Here is a 17,550-nt window from a genome sequence, read left to right as displayed (position 1 = left end):
TTCCCCTCATGGGTTCAGGGCTAACAACATTTAAAAGTATACAATCAGTTAGGAACAATAAAACCAACAACATGGTTACACTGATACCTGCCTCACCAACTATATCTTGCTAGAAAGACGGAGACAGATGACTCCTTTTTACTTGAGTGTCATAGACTCTGGTTCTATATTATTTTTCCATAGATAGACAGTTTGAAAGAAATACTAGTGAACAGTAAGGTAATCTTCTGAAGAAGAAACCCCAAAACAAGTGATCACCGGAAGCCTGTTAAGAATCTTAAGGACTTGGAAGCAATTAAAAAAGAACCTAAGGGTTCGAAACAATCAGACCGAAGTAGAGATTCAACCATTCTGAATAAATTGAATCAGAGTCCATCATTTTGGCAAGATGTTGCCCCTGTAAAGAATAAAAATGTGATTAGGGCAGCATGGGACAATTTTTTGTTTTGAACAATTTTGAAATGAAGTGACACTAAATGACACTCTGGGGTCAGGAGTCTGGCACGATCCAGGAAGTTTTTTCACCTGCCTTCTGAACGGAGTGAGATCCAGTAGGGGGCAGCAGCTCCCCCTGTCTTACCACTGTACAGAATTGGAAGGCATCTGGGGCTCCTACAGGGCCTGGTGTGTTCACACTTGCACACGTGTCCAATCAGTGAGGTGAGTCAGAAGACCAGGTAATGATGTCTCTAAGAACAGTGGCATCAGCAGCCCTGCAAATTCACGGAAACAGGGAGGGCAATTTAGAGGTCGAGACAGCGTGGCTTTTGTGTTCTTAAAGGGAGAGAAAAGCCCAGCATTGCAAGGGAAAGATTGCACTGAGACTTCAGTGCCCTTTCGTAGGGGGTCAGGAAAGCATCTGTCTTCTGGGATTGTTCTTCCATTGCGTGTATCGAGCATCTTTTTTGCTGAAAAAGGGCCAGCAAGCTAAGAGGAGGGGCCTTGAGGTTCCTAGCAGTTTCTCCTTTCCCGTCCCTTTGGTCACCCAAGGCATAGTCTTCAAGGAAACTGTAAGTGTTCAGGAATATACTCCTCTACACAAGGAGTCCCTGACCTTTTTCAGCCTTTGGGATCCTTTCAAATTCTGACACAGTGTTGTAGGCACAGCTACACACTGGCTGCCACGGGAGCCAGAGCCGGCCTTCAATGGCTGTGGCAGCTTCCATGTAATGAGCTGTGGTGGCAGCTGCTGGCACTGTTGTAATGCCCATTGGGCAAGGTGGGCAGCTGCCCAGGGCATCACCTTGTGGGGGGCATCAAAATGCTGGGTTCGTTTTGGGGTATTTTAGTGGTTTTCCATTTTTGGCCTGCAGGGGGCGCAGTTTTTAGGCTAGCGCCACCAAGATTTCAGCGTATCATCAGGAGACTGTCTTTATGCTACCCCCCAAGTTTGGTGAGGTTTGGTTCAGGTGGTCCAAAGTTATGGACTCCCAAAGGGGGTGCCCCTATCCCCCATTGTTTCCAATGGGAGCTAATAGGAGATGGGGGCTACAGTTTTGAGGGTCCATAACTTTGGCCCCCCTGAACCAAACTGCACCAAACTTGGGGGGTATCATTAGGGCAGTCTCCTGATGAGACCCTGAAAGTTTTGAGACTGTGCCTTCAGAAATGTGCCACCCACAGCCTGCAACCCCCATTGACAGCAATGCAGAAAACTCCATGAAGAACAAAGATTCTTGGGCAAATTTCTAGGATGTTCCTGCAGGGGGCGCATTTTTGGATGTATCGGCACCAAAATTTCAGGGGATCATCTGGAGATGATGGCACCCCCCAAGTTTGGTGCAGTTTGGTTCAGGGGGTCCAAAGTTATGGACCCTCAAAGAGGGAACAACCCCCCCCATCTCGCTATAGCAAAGAGATGGGGGTGGGCACCCCCTTTTGAGGGTCCATAACTTTGGACCCCCTAAACCAAACTGCAGCAAAATTTGGGGGTACCATAAGGACAGTTTCCAGATGATACCCTGAAATTTTGGTGCCGATATGTCTAAAAAGGCACCCCCTGCAGGCACCAATGTCCTGGTGCAAAAAAAAATTGGTCGTGGTGGAGTGGCCTCCCATGGGGGGGGGGGGGCATCCAACTCAAGTTTTGCCCAGGGCTGCCTCGTTACGCCCCTGGCTGCTGGTGAAGCAACATTTTAATAAATCTACACACCCAATCAGAAGCCTTGATGGGCAAAAGCCCCACCCACTTTAAAATACTTGATGGGGACCAGGAGAGGTGTCATCAGGCAGCAGAGCCCCACGTTGGAGGCACCTGCTCTGCATATCCACCCGAAATGGGCTGAGGAAACAAAAAGGCTGGATTTAAGTCCAGTTGCACCTTGAAGAACCAACAAGATTTTCAGGGTATTAGCTTTTGAGAGTCAAGGGGCCCTTCTTCACATAGCAAGTATGTCAGGTCACCCAATAAGCTTCAGGGCAAACAGGGCTTTTTTGCCTGCCTGGCACACACTCACCTGCCATATCACTAAGAGACACCCTGAGCCCGTGAATGGCAGCTGCCAGGACTTTCTTGCTCTGGGTTTTGTTGGCTAAAACTGCACATAAGAAATACTTCTCCTAAACACAATGACGTAACTTCTTTCAGAACCAACAAAATTGAATCTCTTATCCAATTAAGGCTCTGGGTCATGTTTCCTAAAGGACCGAGTTCCCTTTAAAGTCATTCTCATTTTGAATACTTCTGCCCCAGGAGCACTTTAGCCAAGGACGTAGGTAAGGGTTTTTTTTCCCTCGGGTTCAACCCCCCCCCATTGCAAGTGTGAAGCTCCACCCCCCATTTGTGTTTTTTGTATTTTTAAGTGTTTTTTCAGTTGTTGGCCTGCAGGGGGCGCAGTGTTTAGGCTAGCAACACCAAAATGTCAGGGATTTTTTGGGAGACGTTCCTGATGATACCATCCAGGTTTGGTGAAGTTTGGTTCAGGGGGTCCAAGGTTATGCACTCCCAAAGGGGTTGTTCCATCCCCCATTGTTTCCAATGGGAGCTAATAGAAGATGGGGCTACACCTTTGAGGATCCATAACTTTGGACTCCCTGAACCAAACTTCAACAAACCTGGAAGGTATCATCAGGAGAGTCTCTTACTGTTGCCACCTAGGTTTTGTGAAGTTTGGTTCAGGGGGTCCAAAGTTATGGACTCCCAAAAGGGGTTTCCCCATCCTCCATTGTTTCCAATGGGAGCTAATAGAAGATGGGGCTACACCTTTAAGAATCCATAACTTTGGACCCCCTGAACCAAACTTCACCAAACCTGGGTGGTATCATTAGGAGAGCCTCCTAAAGATACCCTGAAATGTTGGTGCTGATAGCATAACAGTTGCACCCCTGACAGCAGGCACCTCCCAAATCTCCCCAGATTCTCCTTTTAAATTCACCCCCTTCGGCCACACAGTATGCAGAAACAGACCAGTATCTACATAAAAACTCCCAACCACCACCCACAACAAAAGGGTATAATCAAAACTTTGACAGATCGTGCAAAACAAATGTGTGAACCTCACCACCTCCCTGATGAAATCAACCATCTAGACTGGGCTCTGCAGGCTAATGGCTACTCCACAGTGGGAATCAGAAGAGCTTTAAGAGAAACCCAGAGGAGAAACAGCCCCCCACAGGAAAAATATTTCTACCATACCTCAAGGGAATCACAGATCAAATAGGGAAACTGATGAAAAAACATAACCTACAATCTTCAAATCTACCAGAAAAATACAGTAGGTGCTACGCTCAGCAAAGGACAAGAGAGACCCTCTCACTTCTCCAGGAGTCTATCGCATACCCTGCAGCTGTGGAAAGGTCTACATTGGAACTACAAAACGCAGCATTCAGACTCGTATTAATAACCATCCTGAAAAATCTGCAGTAGCAGAACATGCTCTAAACAAAACGGGACATAACATTCTATTTAAAAACACTGAAATTCTGGACAACTCTGAAGGTTACTATGTCAGCCTACACAGGAGGCCACTGAAATCCATAAACACCAAGAAAACTTTAACAAGAAGGAAGAGACTCTGAGAATTAACAAAACTTGGCTACCAGTAATTAAAAACACCAGTCTCAAAGGCCAAGGGCATGCTAGGTTCATGGACAATGGACTCCACCCGGACACAGGGTTTGCATTCACAAAGACTGTTGCTGCTGCAGTGAATGCAAATGTGAATCACTCCCTGGACTGAAAACCCCCACCTGCAATATAATACTATCAACCATACGTTTATATAGCAAGTTCCACCCAAACACTTACTGACTGGTTCCCCACCCTGGGACATGGACAATATATACCCCACTAAAAACATTCCCTTCTCACTGGACACAGCGTGTAACAGACTTCCCTCTGTGATACACCTCTGAAGATGCCAGCCACAGATGCAGGTGAAACGTTAGGAACAGGATCCACCAGACCACGGCCACACAGCCCGGAAAACCCACCAGAACCAGTTGAATCCAGCTGTAAAAGCCTTCGACAGTAGTACATGTTATTTCCTGCTCTAATTTTAAAATGTAAGGACATTATCTGGGACATTAACTTGCTGATCAGATTGACTGTGGTTGACTAACAGCCCAACGGGGAGGGGCAAAGCATGTCCCAGAAGTGGCGTGGGCCTGCGTCAATGTGTTTGTCCACCCTGCCAGCATACGTGGCACCTATGTTGGCAAGGAGGCCAATAGGGCAGCGGGCAGGGGGGATTGCACATCTTCACGGTGCCTGACTTGAAAGAGGTTGCCTCTCCCAGAGCTGTGGCAGCATAACGGATGATGCTGGCAGGACTGGGGGTGGGCTACTTGGCTTCCATCGGGCTTTTGGCCCAAGAATGTCCCCCTCCTTAGTCACAGACATAAGTCAATTTTGCCCTGTGAGTGCTTTTTAGGTGGAGTTTTTCATGTTTCTTGTGCCTTCCTGTGTCACCTGAAATACTTTTGGAGATGATGATGATTATCAAGAAGGAGGAGGGAAAAAAAGTAGTTTGGGTTTATACCCCACCTTTTTCTCCTGTAAGGAGACTCAGGGGGGCTGACAAGCTCCTTTCCCTTCCTCTCCCCACAATAGACACCTTGTGAGGAAGGTGGGGCTGAGAGAGTTCAGAGAGGACTGTGACTAACCCAAGGTCACCCAGCAGGAATGTAGGAGTACGGAAACAGATCTGGCTCACCAGATAAGAGTCTGCTGTTCATGGGGAGGAGTGGGGATTCAAATTCTAGATAACATCCCCCTGACAATGGGGCACAGTGTGAGCGATTCTGAGTGTTTTTGCCACTGCATTGTATTGCATTTATATCATTCTCCTTTCTTGCATTTTATCCTCACAACCCTTTGAGATAGGTTAGACTGAGAGAATGTGACCGGCCCAAGGTCACTCCTCAAGCTTCCACGGCAGATGGGGATTTAAACCTGGGTCTTCCAGATACATATATATTAAATGTATATATTTATATATGTGTTTCAACTATATCCCTGGTGGAACAGCTCGGTCTCACAGACCCTGTGGAACTGCATTCAATCCCACAGGGCCCTGGTCTCATTGGACAGAGCATTCCACCAAGTTGGGGCCAGGGCTAAAAAGCCAGCCAGACTTCTTTCAGGCCAGGGCCCACAAGCAAATTTTCACTAGATGACCAAACTGTCTGCCGAGGAACTGGAGAGACAGTCCTGCAGTATGTTGGTCCTAGCCTAGACCATTTAATCTATCTATCTATTGGTCGTGGTGGGTTTTCCGGGCTGTGTGGCCATGGTCTGCTGGACGTGGTATGGTGGATCCGGGCTGTGTGGCTATGGTCTGGTGGACTAGGTGTGGTGGATCCGGACTGTGTGGCTGTGGTCTGGTGGATGTGGTGTGGTGGATCCGGGCTGTGTGGCTGTGGTCTGGTGGATCCGGGCTGTGTGGCCATGGTCTGGGGGACGTGGTCTGGTGGATCCGGGCTGTGTGGCTGTGGTCTGGTGGACGTGGTGTGGTGTGGTGGATCCGGGCTGTGTGGATGTGGTGTGGTGTGGTGGATCCGGGCTGTGTGGCTGTGGTCTGGTGGATGTGGTGTGGTGGATGCGGGCTGTGTGGCCGTGGTCTGGGGGACGTGGTGTGGTGGATCCCGGCTGTGTGGCTGTGGTCTGGTGGACGTGGTGTGGTGGATCTGGGCTGTGTGGCCAAGGTCTGGGGGACGTGATGTGGTGGATCCGGGCTGTGTGGCCAAGGTCTGGTGGATGTGGTGTGGTGTGGTGGATCCAGGCTGTGTGGCTGTGGTCTTGTTACCCACTGCCAGGGGAAACTAGAAAGTGATTTCAGAGTGATTTCAGCTTTGTCAGCAATGAGCGATAGTGATTTCAGAGTGATTTCAGCTTTGGCAGCAGTGAGTGGATGCAGAGGCAGGCTGCCTTCAGAGCAGAGGTTCTTTATTGTGATTTCAAGCTCTTTCCAGGCCAGACTGCCCAGTACAGAATGAAACACAGCTCTTTTTGTACAGTTTTTCACCCAATCAGAGGAGGAAGGGGGCAGTCCCCTGCCACATAATACAGACAATCTAAAACAAAGAGGAGGAAGACAGTCTTTTGTTTTTGCTGATGGGATTAAGTCCCAGAAGAAAGGCTGCCAATGAATCTTGAGATCCTAGAAGTGGAAAATTCAATAGTCCAATGGGTCTTGAGATCCTGGAAGTGAAAATTCAAATAGTCCAATGGGAAGTAGGGTGATGTCCTCCAAACGGCCAAGGCACACCTTGTAAGTCCAAGTCTGTTGTTGGTGTTGACAAATTTATCAGATTGTAAGGAGGAGTTGTCCTTATTTTGCATTTTCTGATCTACTTCCTTGTTACCTAGCTAAAATAAAACTACTAAAATCCTAAGAGGCTTCTTCTATTAATACAATAAAGTAAGAAGAATATTTCTAATCCATTTCTCTTCTTGCCTATCACTTAAAGTAACTCTATAGAATCCCTTAACCTTATAACAAAGAACCTCCAATACAGTACAAGCCCATATAAACATATAAGCAAGAGTATCCTAAATTAACAGTAGCAAAACCTTAAATCAACTGGAGAACCTAGCCAATGTATAATCCTAAACATTTGGCAAATAATAAATCCAACACTGAGGGGCTTACATTAAACCTTAAATGGGACAAAGGCAAGAAGGAAACCATGTGAAATATCAGCACATTTGTATATACATGTTCTTTCCAGGACTTGTGGAAGCTTTTGGACAACACTGGTCTCTTTGCTCTGATCCTTAGCCAGTGTAGTTTGGTGGCAGACTCAGGAAAATATTTTTCCTATTTTCCTGGTGGTAACAGTCTGGTGTATGTGGTGTGGTGGATCCCGACTGTGTGGCCGAGGTCTGGGGGGACGTGGTGTGGTGGATCCGGGCTGTGTGGCTGTGGTCTGGTCGATGTGGTGTGGTGGATCCGGGCTGTGTGGCTGTGGTCTGGTGGACACAGCCCGGAAAACCCACCACAACCAGTTGAATCTGGCCGTGAATGCCTTCGACAATACCCATTCAGGTGTCAAACTCGCGGCCCTCCAGATGTTATGGATTACAGGTCCCATCATCCCCTGCCAGCATGAGCAATTAGCCATGCTGGCAGGGGATGATGGGAACTGTAGCCCATAACATCTGGAGGGCCGCGAGTCTGACACCTAATGATTAGTCCGTCCGTCCGTCACACACGTACAGGCCTACGCCTACAAGTCCCAGCATGCTCTGGGCGCATGGGCGGAGCGCCCCGCTGTTTCGCATTCTGTTGTGGGCGTGGTCCTGATTGTGGGGGGCGGAGTCGGAGGAAGGAGGGAGACGAGGGCAACCGCAGCCAGCCAGCGAGCGGTCGGCTTCTGCGTTGGGGCGGCGGCGGCGGCGGCGGCGGGTGAGCGAGGGTCGGGTAGTGGGGAGGTCAGGCTGGGGCAGCCGAGGAAGGGGGTGGGGGCTCCTGCTGCGGATCCTTCTCTGCGGCGGAGGCAGCAGCAGCAGCTCATGGGCAGAGCGGGGCTGGGGAGGAAGAGGAGGAGGAGGAAGCAGCGGCATTTGCCGGGGAACTCTGCAGGTTGAATTCTTTGGTTTGGTCTGAGCTGCTGCTGGTGGCTCTTCTAAGAGCCGGTGGGTTTGCTCAGGAAGAAACAAGGTGTAGGGGTGTGTGTGTGTGTGTGTGTCTGTGTGTGTGTGTGTGTTTTGGGCGGCGTGGGGGGGAGCTGGCGTGCAGGGAATGGAAATAGGGAGACGCCGTTAGGGGAAGGGGGGTCCGGAGGCTGGTCCCGCGGATCTCCTATAAACGGAGAGCCCGGGAGAAATTCGACGGCGCAGCTTCTTTGCCAACAGGTGTTTGTGGCTTTAAGGCAAAAGTGACTCAGCTGAACACAGACCGGCGGGGCGGGGGGGGGGGGGGGGGGGGGGACAGGGAAGAGAAACATCCTGTATTGCATTTTTTCTCTGCTTCTCCTTTCTTTCCCCTGCCTGGCTCCAGATCCGGTTCAGCTCTAGTTGGCTGCCTCTCTGATCTGGATCGGCGCTGACTGAGTTGGGGTCTGGCTCCTGTTTTCCGGCATGGTCTGGAAATAAGGGGGTGGCAGCATCTTTATTTGCACGGCTTTTCAGGAGCGGCGGATGATGGTGCATTTTCCGAGGGAGGGAAGTGGAACCCCCAAGGGCTGTTGAAAAGTGTTTAGCCTGGGGACAGCATCTGGGAAACTTTGCAGATTCTTTTAGGATAGGCCAAGGATGCCTTAGGAAAGCCAAACGTGTAGGGTGGCAGGGGACGCTTCTCAGAGCTCTAAAGTCATATTGACGTAAGCAGGGTAATTGCTCCTCTTTTAGCAACTGCTTTTGACTTGTGCATATCTCTCTGGGCTCACTGACTTTTGCTGCAGTAGAATATAAAGTTTGGCCAAATGCTATGTACTGAGTGCATGAAATCATCCAAGGTTGGCGGCCGTTTGCATTTTTCTGACTCCCCACCCCCACCCCAGTGTCTGTTGCTTCCTTTTATTTCTTCCTCAGTGCATCAGCTCTGATATCTCTTGACTGCAGATGCATAAATAAAAATGGGGTGTTACCCAGTTGGGGACCTCCTAGATCAGTGATAGTGAGCCTATAACACTCATGTGTCAAAGATTACATACCATGATATTGTGGGAGACACATTAGTGTCCCCCCAACATCCAACAACTGTTCTTTCTGTTTCAGTCCTTTTTGTAATCAATTGGCATTTCTTTATATAATACATAGCCCAACACATGATAGGACTGTATTTTTTAAAATAAATGAATATGTAAATAATCATTTCTTTTTTGTTCGTGTGTGTGTGACATGCAACAGAGTTAAGTTAGACATTTTCCAAATTTTTGACACACTGAGCCCAAAAGGTTTGCTATCACTGTCCTAGATGGACCTTGTACCGTTTTCTCTCCCACACTTTGCTCCCACAGCCCAGGGGATACCTTGGGCTTGTTTCTGTGTTTAGACCATCCTTAGGTCGATGTTATTTACCACACAGAGCCCTATGATTAGATTTATCATTAAAATGTTTTAATGGTAGTTGACTATGTTTTAAATGTACGTTGTGAGCCACCCCAGACCCAAAAGGGGAAGGGTAGCCTATTAAAGTCAATTAAATAAGAACATCTCAAACAATCTGAAAAGTATTGTCAAAGGCTTTCACATCCGGAATCACTGGGGTGCTGTGTTTGGTTTCTGGGCTGTATGGCCATGTTCTGGCAGCATTCTCTTCTGACCTTTGTGGCTGGCATCTTCAGAGGATCTGATAGTAGGAAAGCAAGTGGAGTATATATACCTGTTGGAGTATCCAGGGTGGGGGAAAGAACCATTGTCTGTTAACAAGTAAAGGGGGCAATTAGCAAGTGGGTGGATCCCACTCAACACATGTAAATCTAGCTTGCTAATTGCACCCTTTGCTTGTTAACAGACAATGGTTCTTTCCCCCACCCTGGATACTCCAACAGGTATATATACTCCACTTGCTTTCCTACTATCAGATCCTCTGAAGATGCCAGCCACAGATGCAGGCGAAACATCAGGAGAGAATGCTGCTAGAACACGGCCGTACAGCCCGGTAACCACACAGCACCCCAATCTGAAAAGTATTTGGTGTCTCCAAGAGCCCTGTCAATTTGACCTCCCAGATAAGAGGCTGCCTCACCACAGCTTGGAGTCTGCCTTGTTACTGGTCCAAGAATTTCCCAGGAAGGCCCAGCTGTGAAACCCCTATCCTCCTCTTCCTCCTCCTAGTGTGCCGGTCTCTGCTTCCAGGGAAGTTTAAAGCCTTTTTGTTCCATTAGGGAAGTCTGGGCAGTGAGACTTGGTAGAGAGGGGTTCTAGAGGCTAGAATATATGGCTGTTTTTACTGTTATTTATTTATTTATTGTTACTTTTATATACCACCCCTCCCCCAAAGGGCTCTGGGCAGTGCTGTTTTTACTGTTTTTACTATTTTATTTTTCACCACCCTGAGTCCTGTGGGGGAGGGTGGGATATAAATTGAAAAAAAATAAAATAAAACTAGCAGCCCCAGTTTGGGGTGCTGGCAAACAGAATGTCCTGTTTTGTGCCAGGAGATTGGCTGCCTCTGTTTAGTCCCAGTGTGCCTTTCTTTATGGGAGCTGTCCCCTAAGCTACTTGCCTTTAGGGGAAATAATATTTGTGCCATGGGAGAAATATGCATGCCCTGTTTAGCTCCTATTATTGTCCAAGTATACTGAATTAACAAGTCTCGGGGTTCACTTCGAGGGCAGACACGTGTGGAGTGCCCTACTTCTTTTCCCAAAAGAGGGACCCAAAGAATTTTACAATATGGAGGCTTCACTTCAAAATAATATGGACAAAATAGAGCGGATGCAGAAGAGAGGGCTGAGGTTGATCAGAGCAAGGTCATCTACGAGGAAAGGCTGAGGGACTTGGGAATGTTCAAGCTGCAGAAGAGGATGTTGAAAGGAGACATGGTTTCTCTCTTCAGGTACTTGAAGGGCTGTCACTTAGAGGATGGCAAGGGAGCTGTTCCTATGGGCAGCAGAGGATAGGACTCACAATAATGGGTTTAAATTACAAGCAGAAAGACATTGGCTGGATATTAGGGGGAAAAATTACAGTAAGAATTAGGGGACAACAGATTCTTTGAGGACAAGCCAAGGAAACAGGAAGCCTCAGGAAAGTAAAATGTATAGGGCAGAACAGTAGAACCAGCTGCCTAGGGAGGGGGTGAGCTCTTCCTCACTGGCTGTGGTTGATCAAAGACTTGTTAGGGAGGCTAGGGGCTGATCCCGCATTAGTCGTGGGGTTGGAATGAATGGCCTGTATGGCCCCTTCCAACTCTATGAGTATGTGATTCTGCTCCTCCATTTTATCCATACCACAACCCTTTCTCTGAGAGAGTCCAAATAACTGGTCACCTGGTGGGCTTTGAAGGCAGAGCAGGATTTGAACCTGGGTCTCTCAGCTCCTAGTCCAGCACTCTGACCTCTGCGCCACACTGGCCCAGTGATGCATGGGATTGTCTGGTCCGCCGCCTGAAGACTCTCTCTCAACTCCCATTAGGTCGAATGCCTCTACGCCATCGTCGTTGGGTCAAGAGAGGACAGCCATGGACCCGGACCCCAACGGAGGATGATCCCTGACCAAGGAACCCCTGTTTTGTGGGTGCTGGAGGGGGACAGAGAACCTTGAGTGGAATGAGCCCCTGCCATGATTGTGCCAGCCGCCTTCGCCATGCCCAGGGCAGCCTCACTCGTCCTCCTCCTCTTCCTGGTGGGGGGCTGTGCTGGGGAAACAACAGCTGATGGCCCCTACCTTGGTGTGGGGGATGGCACCACTGTGGAGTTTGACTTCCCCGAAAACAGCCGTGGCATCTTCATGGTGTCTTGCCGCTATCCGGGGCCAGAGGCATGGCTGAATGTGGCCTCTCTGGAGCCTACGGTCCTAGTCGTTGAGAATGTCAGTGCTTCCTGGGGAGGGGGATTTGTGGTGACAATCCAGTCCACTCTGCCTGGTTTGGCCCCACTGCAGCTCCAGCTGTTGGATCAGAGCCGCCTCGTAGAGGAGCGAATGGATTTCCGGATCCACGTCTCTGCTGGCAGCTCAGAGTCAGCCCCCCATTCTGGGCTGGGCCACTTCTCGGAGAACCCGGTCCTTTATGCCCTCTTGCCTCTCATTTTCCTCAACAAATGTGCGTTCGGGTGCAAGGTCGAGGTGGAAGCTTTGAGAGGCCTGGTGCACCAGCCCCATCCCGTGGTGCTCGGCATTCTGGGCCAGTTTGTGGTCATGCCCCTGTACGGTTACCTCATGTCTGTGGCCTTCTCTTTGCCTACACCCTTGGCCTTGGGGTTGGTCATTGCGTGCTCCTCACCTGGCGGCGGCGGCGGCTACCTGTACAGCCTTCTGTTGGGGGGCGATGTGACAGTTGCCATTTCCATGACCCTCCTGTCGACAGTTGCCGCCACGGGGTTGATGCCGCTCTCCTCGGCCTTCTACGGCCGCTTGCTCGGTGCTCATGAGACCCTCCACGTGCCCTTCCTCAAGATCCTCATCACCCTCCTCTTCATTGCGGTGCCCATTTCGACTGGCATGATCGTCAAGTGGAAGCTGCCCCGCCTTTCCCGCCTCTTGCTTCTCCTCATCAGGCCGTTCAGCTTCACCCTCATCGTGGGAGGCCTCTTCATGGCTTACCACATGGGAGCCTTTATCCTGGCCCACGTGAAACCCCCCACTGTGCTGGCCGGCGTCACTGTGCCCGTCTTCGGCCTTCTTCTGGGTTACCTCCTGGCTTGGTGCCTCGGACTGCCTGGGCCGCAGCGGCGGACAGTGAGCATTGAGATCGGGGTGCAGAACAGCTTGCTGGCTCTTGCTGTGCTGCAGCTGTCCTTCCAGCGGGCCCAAGCAGACTTTGCCTCGCAAGCTCCGTTCATTGTGGCCCTGAGTAGCACGTCGGAGATGCTGCTGCTGGTTTTGGGGCATTTGGTGTACAAGAAACTCTGCTGTGCCGGCTCCTGAGTGCCTCTTGGGAAAGGGAGGTGGATACCAAAGATGTCAAGCGTCGGACACGGCCTACGGGGAGACGTTGATACCAAAGGCGTGGGGGGGGGGGGGGCTGGGCTTCGTACGCCCTCTTCGGAGGGGTGTGGGTTGCAAGCCCTCAAGTCCAGAACCCCTCTGAAGGACGGCTCGGAGACCAAGAGGGCCCTTTCAAGTTGCAGGAATCTTATGGCAGCCTGCATGGTCAGGCCTTTAAAAAAAAAATTCTTCCCCTTCTTTTAATCCATTTGTCTTTCTCACCAACAAAAAGTGGCTGTAGGGATTGAAGGTGAAGATGTAAAACCGGGAGGCATAAAAGAAGGGCGGGGAGGAGATGGTCCTCCCCCTGTTCTTCACTAGGAATACAGGGTTTGAATAAAAGGAGATCAAAGGTTTTGCATTCTTTGTGTCTGGGCGTCTGGATTTTTAAGGTCTCATGACAGAAGTTGGAAAAGTGTGTGTGTGTGTGTTAAGGTAATAAAGATATTCAGACAGAGGGTAGAGGCAGGAAATATTTCTTGCCCCCCTCAGGGGCCTGAAGACTATATAAGAGAGATGTCACAGCCGTGGGTGTATACACCGGAGTTTAATAATGGTTTGGTAGAGGTGTCAGTGGGGATGGGGTACTCTTCAAAAGCCACGACAGCTTTCACATGAACCCAGCTGGTTTGGCTTGAATCCCACAAAACATTCCTTTGACAAAACAGATTTCCTGTCTACAGAGCTCACCCTTTTCCCTACAGCCCAGTGTGCCCTCTGAAATGCTGCTCCTTGGGACCAGGGAGTCCACAGGAACTGTGTGTGTGTGTGTGTGGAGGGGAGGGGAGGGGGCGTTCTGCAGAAATCTCTCCCTTCTTCCATTGTTCAAAATCCAACCCTTTGTCTCCAATGGAAGGTTGTGCTAGAAAAGCTATTCTTAGGGGTTGCCGTCTCTGAGCTGGGAAATGCCTGGAGGTTTTGAGGGCGGAGTCTGGGAAGGGAGGGGTTTAGGCAGAGACAGAACCTCAGAGGGTATAATGCCATAGATATATAATGCAAATGGTATAATGCAAATGGTTGTTGCCTGGAGCACAGTTCCAATTCTGAGAGATCCAACCCTAGCTATTCTCCATGTCAGCCATTCTCAACCAGGGTTCCCTGGTACCCTGGGGTGCCGTGAGCATGTCCCAGGGGTACCACAGCAACACTACCGCCCCCCCTCATTTTTGTGGTGTCTCCCACTGGCGCCAGCAAGGACATGGAGCTGGCCCATGGGGCAGGGCCAGCCACAAGGTCAGCAGCCACCCCCACCCCCAGTGCTACCCTTCACCCTGGGAGGGGAAGGTGGGGGGTGTGGCAAGCAGGGGCAAAGGGAGGGGAAGGTGGAGGGTGGCGGCAGGGGTACCGGGAGATATGAAGAGTGAGGTCAAGGGTACCCTGACCTCGAAAAGGTTGGGAAACACTGCTCCATGTCCTCCTTCCCAGCTCCCTATAGCTTACGTGCTGGCTATCTACACTGCTAGGGTGTGGTTATGTAGGGAGCAAGCTGGTCACGGTCCCAATTTGGCAGTCTTTTCTCTACCCTCAGGATCATATATATGATGTGATAACTGGGGAGAGACTGGAAGGGTTGGGGGCATGATGCATCTGGAGCCCCTGATGTAGAGTACAGTCCAGCCCAGTGTTATGTCTCGGACCCTTAAGCCAGCAAACGAACTCTGAGGTATTGATCAGAAGCTTTTATTGAGCTAGCTTTGAAGTACCACACCGGTAAAGCCAGTTCTGACTAAGCTGGCATTCACAGTCCCCTTTATCCCCCAAGCAAGTCCCCCTCCTGTTTTCCCAAGAATTTCGGAGCTAAGACAGTCCCCAAGGTTGCCAGCAGATAGCAAGAGAAAGGCCACCTGTCTTCCTGCCTCACAAGATAACAAAAGTATCATTATTCCCAGGGGAAGCCTAGTTGTCTACAAGCATGTGAAGCCATAAAGCAAAGATCAAGGGAAAAAATGTGCAGATGGTTACATATATCTCAATAGCAGCAGCAATGTGATATTTTAAGCAGATACATGGTTCTGGGAATGCCTCCAATCAACCCTGACACCCAGTTTTCTGCCAGGGTATGTGGCCTTCCATGATAACTCTTCGGCCACTGTGTAATATGGGATGCTGGGCTGGATAGCGGGTCTGATCCAGCCAGGCTTTTCTTGTACTGCTCATTTGCTGCAGTGGGGGATGTCCAGCAAAGTTCTCCTGGCCTGCTACCTGAGCGGACTGGTGAATTTGCTCAGTTTCTCTCCTTGAGGCTTAATCCGCTTCCTCAGCTATTCCCACGACTCCTTGTGAATCCCTTTAGTGTGTTTTCAGAGCTTTTCTGCTCCTTCCCTTCAGTCCTCCCATCCCATTGCCTGATTCCTGTCCAGATCAGGGATGGTGTGATGGTGTTTCAGTTACCTGTATTTACTGTAGAGCCGGAATGTAAGGCGATCCCCCTACGAATAGGTCATGCGATCAAAGATTTTTATAACGTTACATACCGTTATTGTAATTTGTACACAGGTTCTTCTTTTTCTTGGTAGCACAGAGTGAAGTCGGCCCGCGGGGGTCGCAAGGAAGAGGCGAGACGCAGCGCTATCATCCAGTGGAGAGAGCCAGTGGCAGGAAGCGTGATCCGTGGATCTGGCAACTCTGCCGTGGTCTGGTCCCTGGCACCTTTTATTAGGGTTTCAATAGGGGCGGACCAGGAGGCGGGAGAGCGGGAGAATACTGTATAGTACATGACATCATGGGGTGGCCTACGTGCGGGAGGAAACGTTTGCGTCTGGGTCTAATCCATACCTGAGGGCAGGCGCCCCTTTGTCCCTTTGTCTGGGACATCTGGTGACCGTGAGTCAGGTAGTTCATGACCTGTGACTCACGGGGGCCTGGGGGACAAGTGAGCGTGTGCGCCCAGAAGAACACAGATGGCACAGGCATTCCTGCGCTCTTTCTGAGGCTCTGCTGGGTTCGCGGGGCTCATCCCTACAACAGAGGAAGGACTAGTCTTTTCGGGCAAATAGGGTATTAAGAGTAAAATAGACCAATCCATATCCTGAGAGCCTGCTGAGCTAAATTTTGGCATTGGGGATTTATGACTGGGGATAGAGAGTGTAGTGGCAATAAGGGCTTGATTCAATCAAGCACAGTTTCAGTTGACTTTCCTTTTTGTGAGAAGTTGCAAACATGGGGCTCAGGGAGACTTCAGAATATTGTAATTTGCTCCTCTGGAGAGTTTTGAAAGAAGAGATTAGAAATGTGTCCGTGTTCTTCTGGGAGGGAACTCCAGGCAGAGATGGCAGGAAGGGGATTTGTGGGGGATAAGAGGACCTTCAGACGGAACAAGGCGACAGCGCTGGGTTCACCACACAGCTCCCGTGTCTTTTAATCTATTACTGGACTTTACCCGTTTGATCGGCTCGCTTGGCTATTTCCATTACTCTGGACAAAGGTTACTTTCCATTCTCAAAGTAACTTAGTAGTGGACAGGTGTCATGTTTTGCTTACCTACTTGGGGTATCCCGTGTCAGCCCAGCCCAGATCTACTGCCCTTCAAGCAAGCGTGGATCAATTGTTACCAATAGTCCAACTCCTACTCAACCCGTTGGGTAGCAGAACTGTTCACGTTTCCACATGACACCTTCCTTTTTCTACCCCAGGAAGTATTCCAATTACGGTAGTTCAAAATGGAGGGTTTGAGTGTAGGGGTGCGTTAGCGAACCCAGTAGAGCTTCAGAAAGTGCACAGGAATGCCTGCGCCGTCCGTCCCCTCCTGGGCTCACACGTACGCACATCACGAGATCCCCCAGACACCCGGGTCACAAGATGCCTGAATGTGGATTCGACCCAGACAGGAACGCTTCTCCCTGCACGTACGCAGCCCTCCACTGAGTCATGAATTGCGCAACTTTCTCCCGCTCTCCCGCCTTCCCCAAACCCTTAATAAAGGTGCCAGGGACCCCAGCTCGGCAGATTGGCCAGACTAGCCAGAGCCGCTGGCTTCTCTCCACCAGTTTCCTGATATCGCTGCGTCTCGCCTCTTCATTGCATCGTCCGTAACGACTTCATTTGAGGGTCAAATTCTACTTAGTTATTGTAGTGGATGGCCAGATGGCACTCCCAAGTGCACCAGAAGAATAGGTGTTTGGGGGATAGAAGAAAGTAGAAATCACTGCTTTGTTCTCAGTAGAAATGGCTGCCTGATGTGTCCTTATAATGTGACAGGCTTCAGACTCCATAATGAGGTGCAAAGGAGGCATCGGATTAACCAAGAACAAAGTGGAGGAAGGGACAAAACTTGTATCTTGAAACAAATATATGTTACAAGCAATTGATTTATGACTGTGGTTGCCAAAGGCCCTGGAGAAAAAACTCCCTGTCCTTTAATTGAGGGTCAAAGTGTGGAATGGACAGGTCAAGCTTTTTCATAGAATGGAGGTCGGTAATATCACTTTGTAAACAACACTGCTTGATGCCTCTGTGGAAGGAACAGGACAGTTGGCCTGAACTGCTGGTTTCTAATGTTTTATCTTCCTGTGGTG

General features: G+C 49.8%; 1 protein-coding gene across 2 annotated transcripts; it reads left to right on the top strand.

Annotated features, from left to right (window-relative positions):
- The first annotated feature begins 7,778 nt into the window (after nt 1–7,778).
- Nucleotides 7,779–13,400, top strand: SLC10A3 (solute carrier family 10 member 3). 2 transcript variants are annotated; one of them, XM_048487175.1, is made up of 2 exons: nt 7,779–7,847; nt 11,525–13,400. In XM_048487175.1, exon 2 carries the CDS (start codon nt 11,672–11,674, stop codon nt 12,974–12,976), a length of 1,305 nt encoding a protein of 434 aa, XP_048343132.1. In that variant the 5' UTR covers nt 7,779–7,847; nt 11,525–11,671; the 3' UTR covers nt 12,977–13,400. The 2 variants fall into 2 exon arrangements, with proteins under 2 accessions (XP_048343132.1, XP_048343133.1); XM_048487176.1 differs by lacking the exon at nt 7,779–7,847 and adding an exon at nt 8,058–8,077.
- The last annotated feature ends 4,150 nt before the right edge of the window (nt 13,401–17,550 follow it).

Source organism: Sphaerodactylus townsendi, linkage group LG03 (genome assembly GCF_021028975.2).
Source record: "Sphaerodactylus townsendi isolate TG3544 linkage group LG03, MPM_Stown_v2.3, whole genome shotgun sequence".
In the NCBI taxonomy this organism is placed as follows: Eukaryota; Metazoa; Chordata; class Lepidosauria; order Squamata; family Sphaerodactylidae; genus Sphaerodactylus; species Sphaerodactylus townsendi.
The sequence above is the reverse complement of the archived record's forward strand: the minus strand, read 5'-3'. Positions and strand labels throughout refer to the sequence as shown.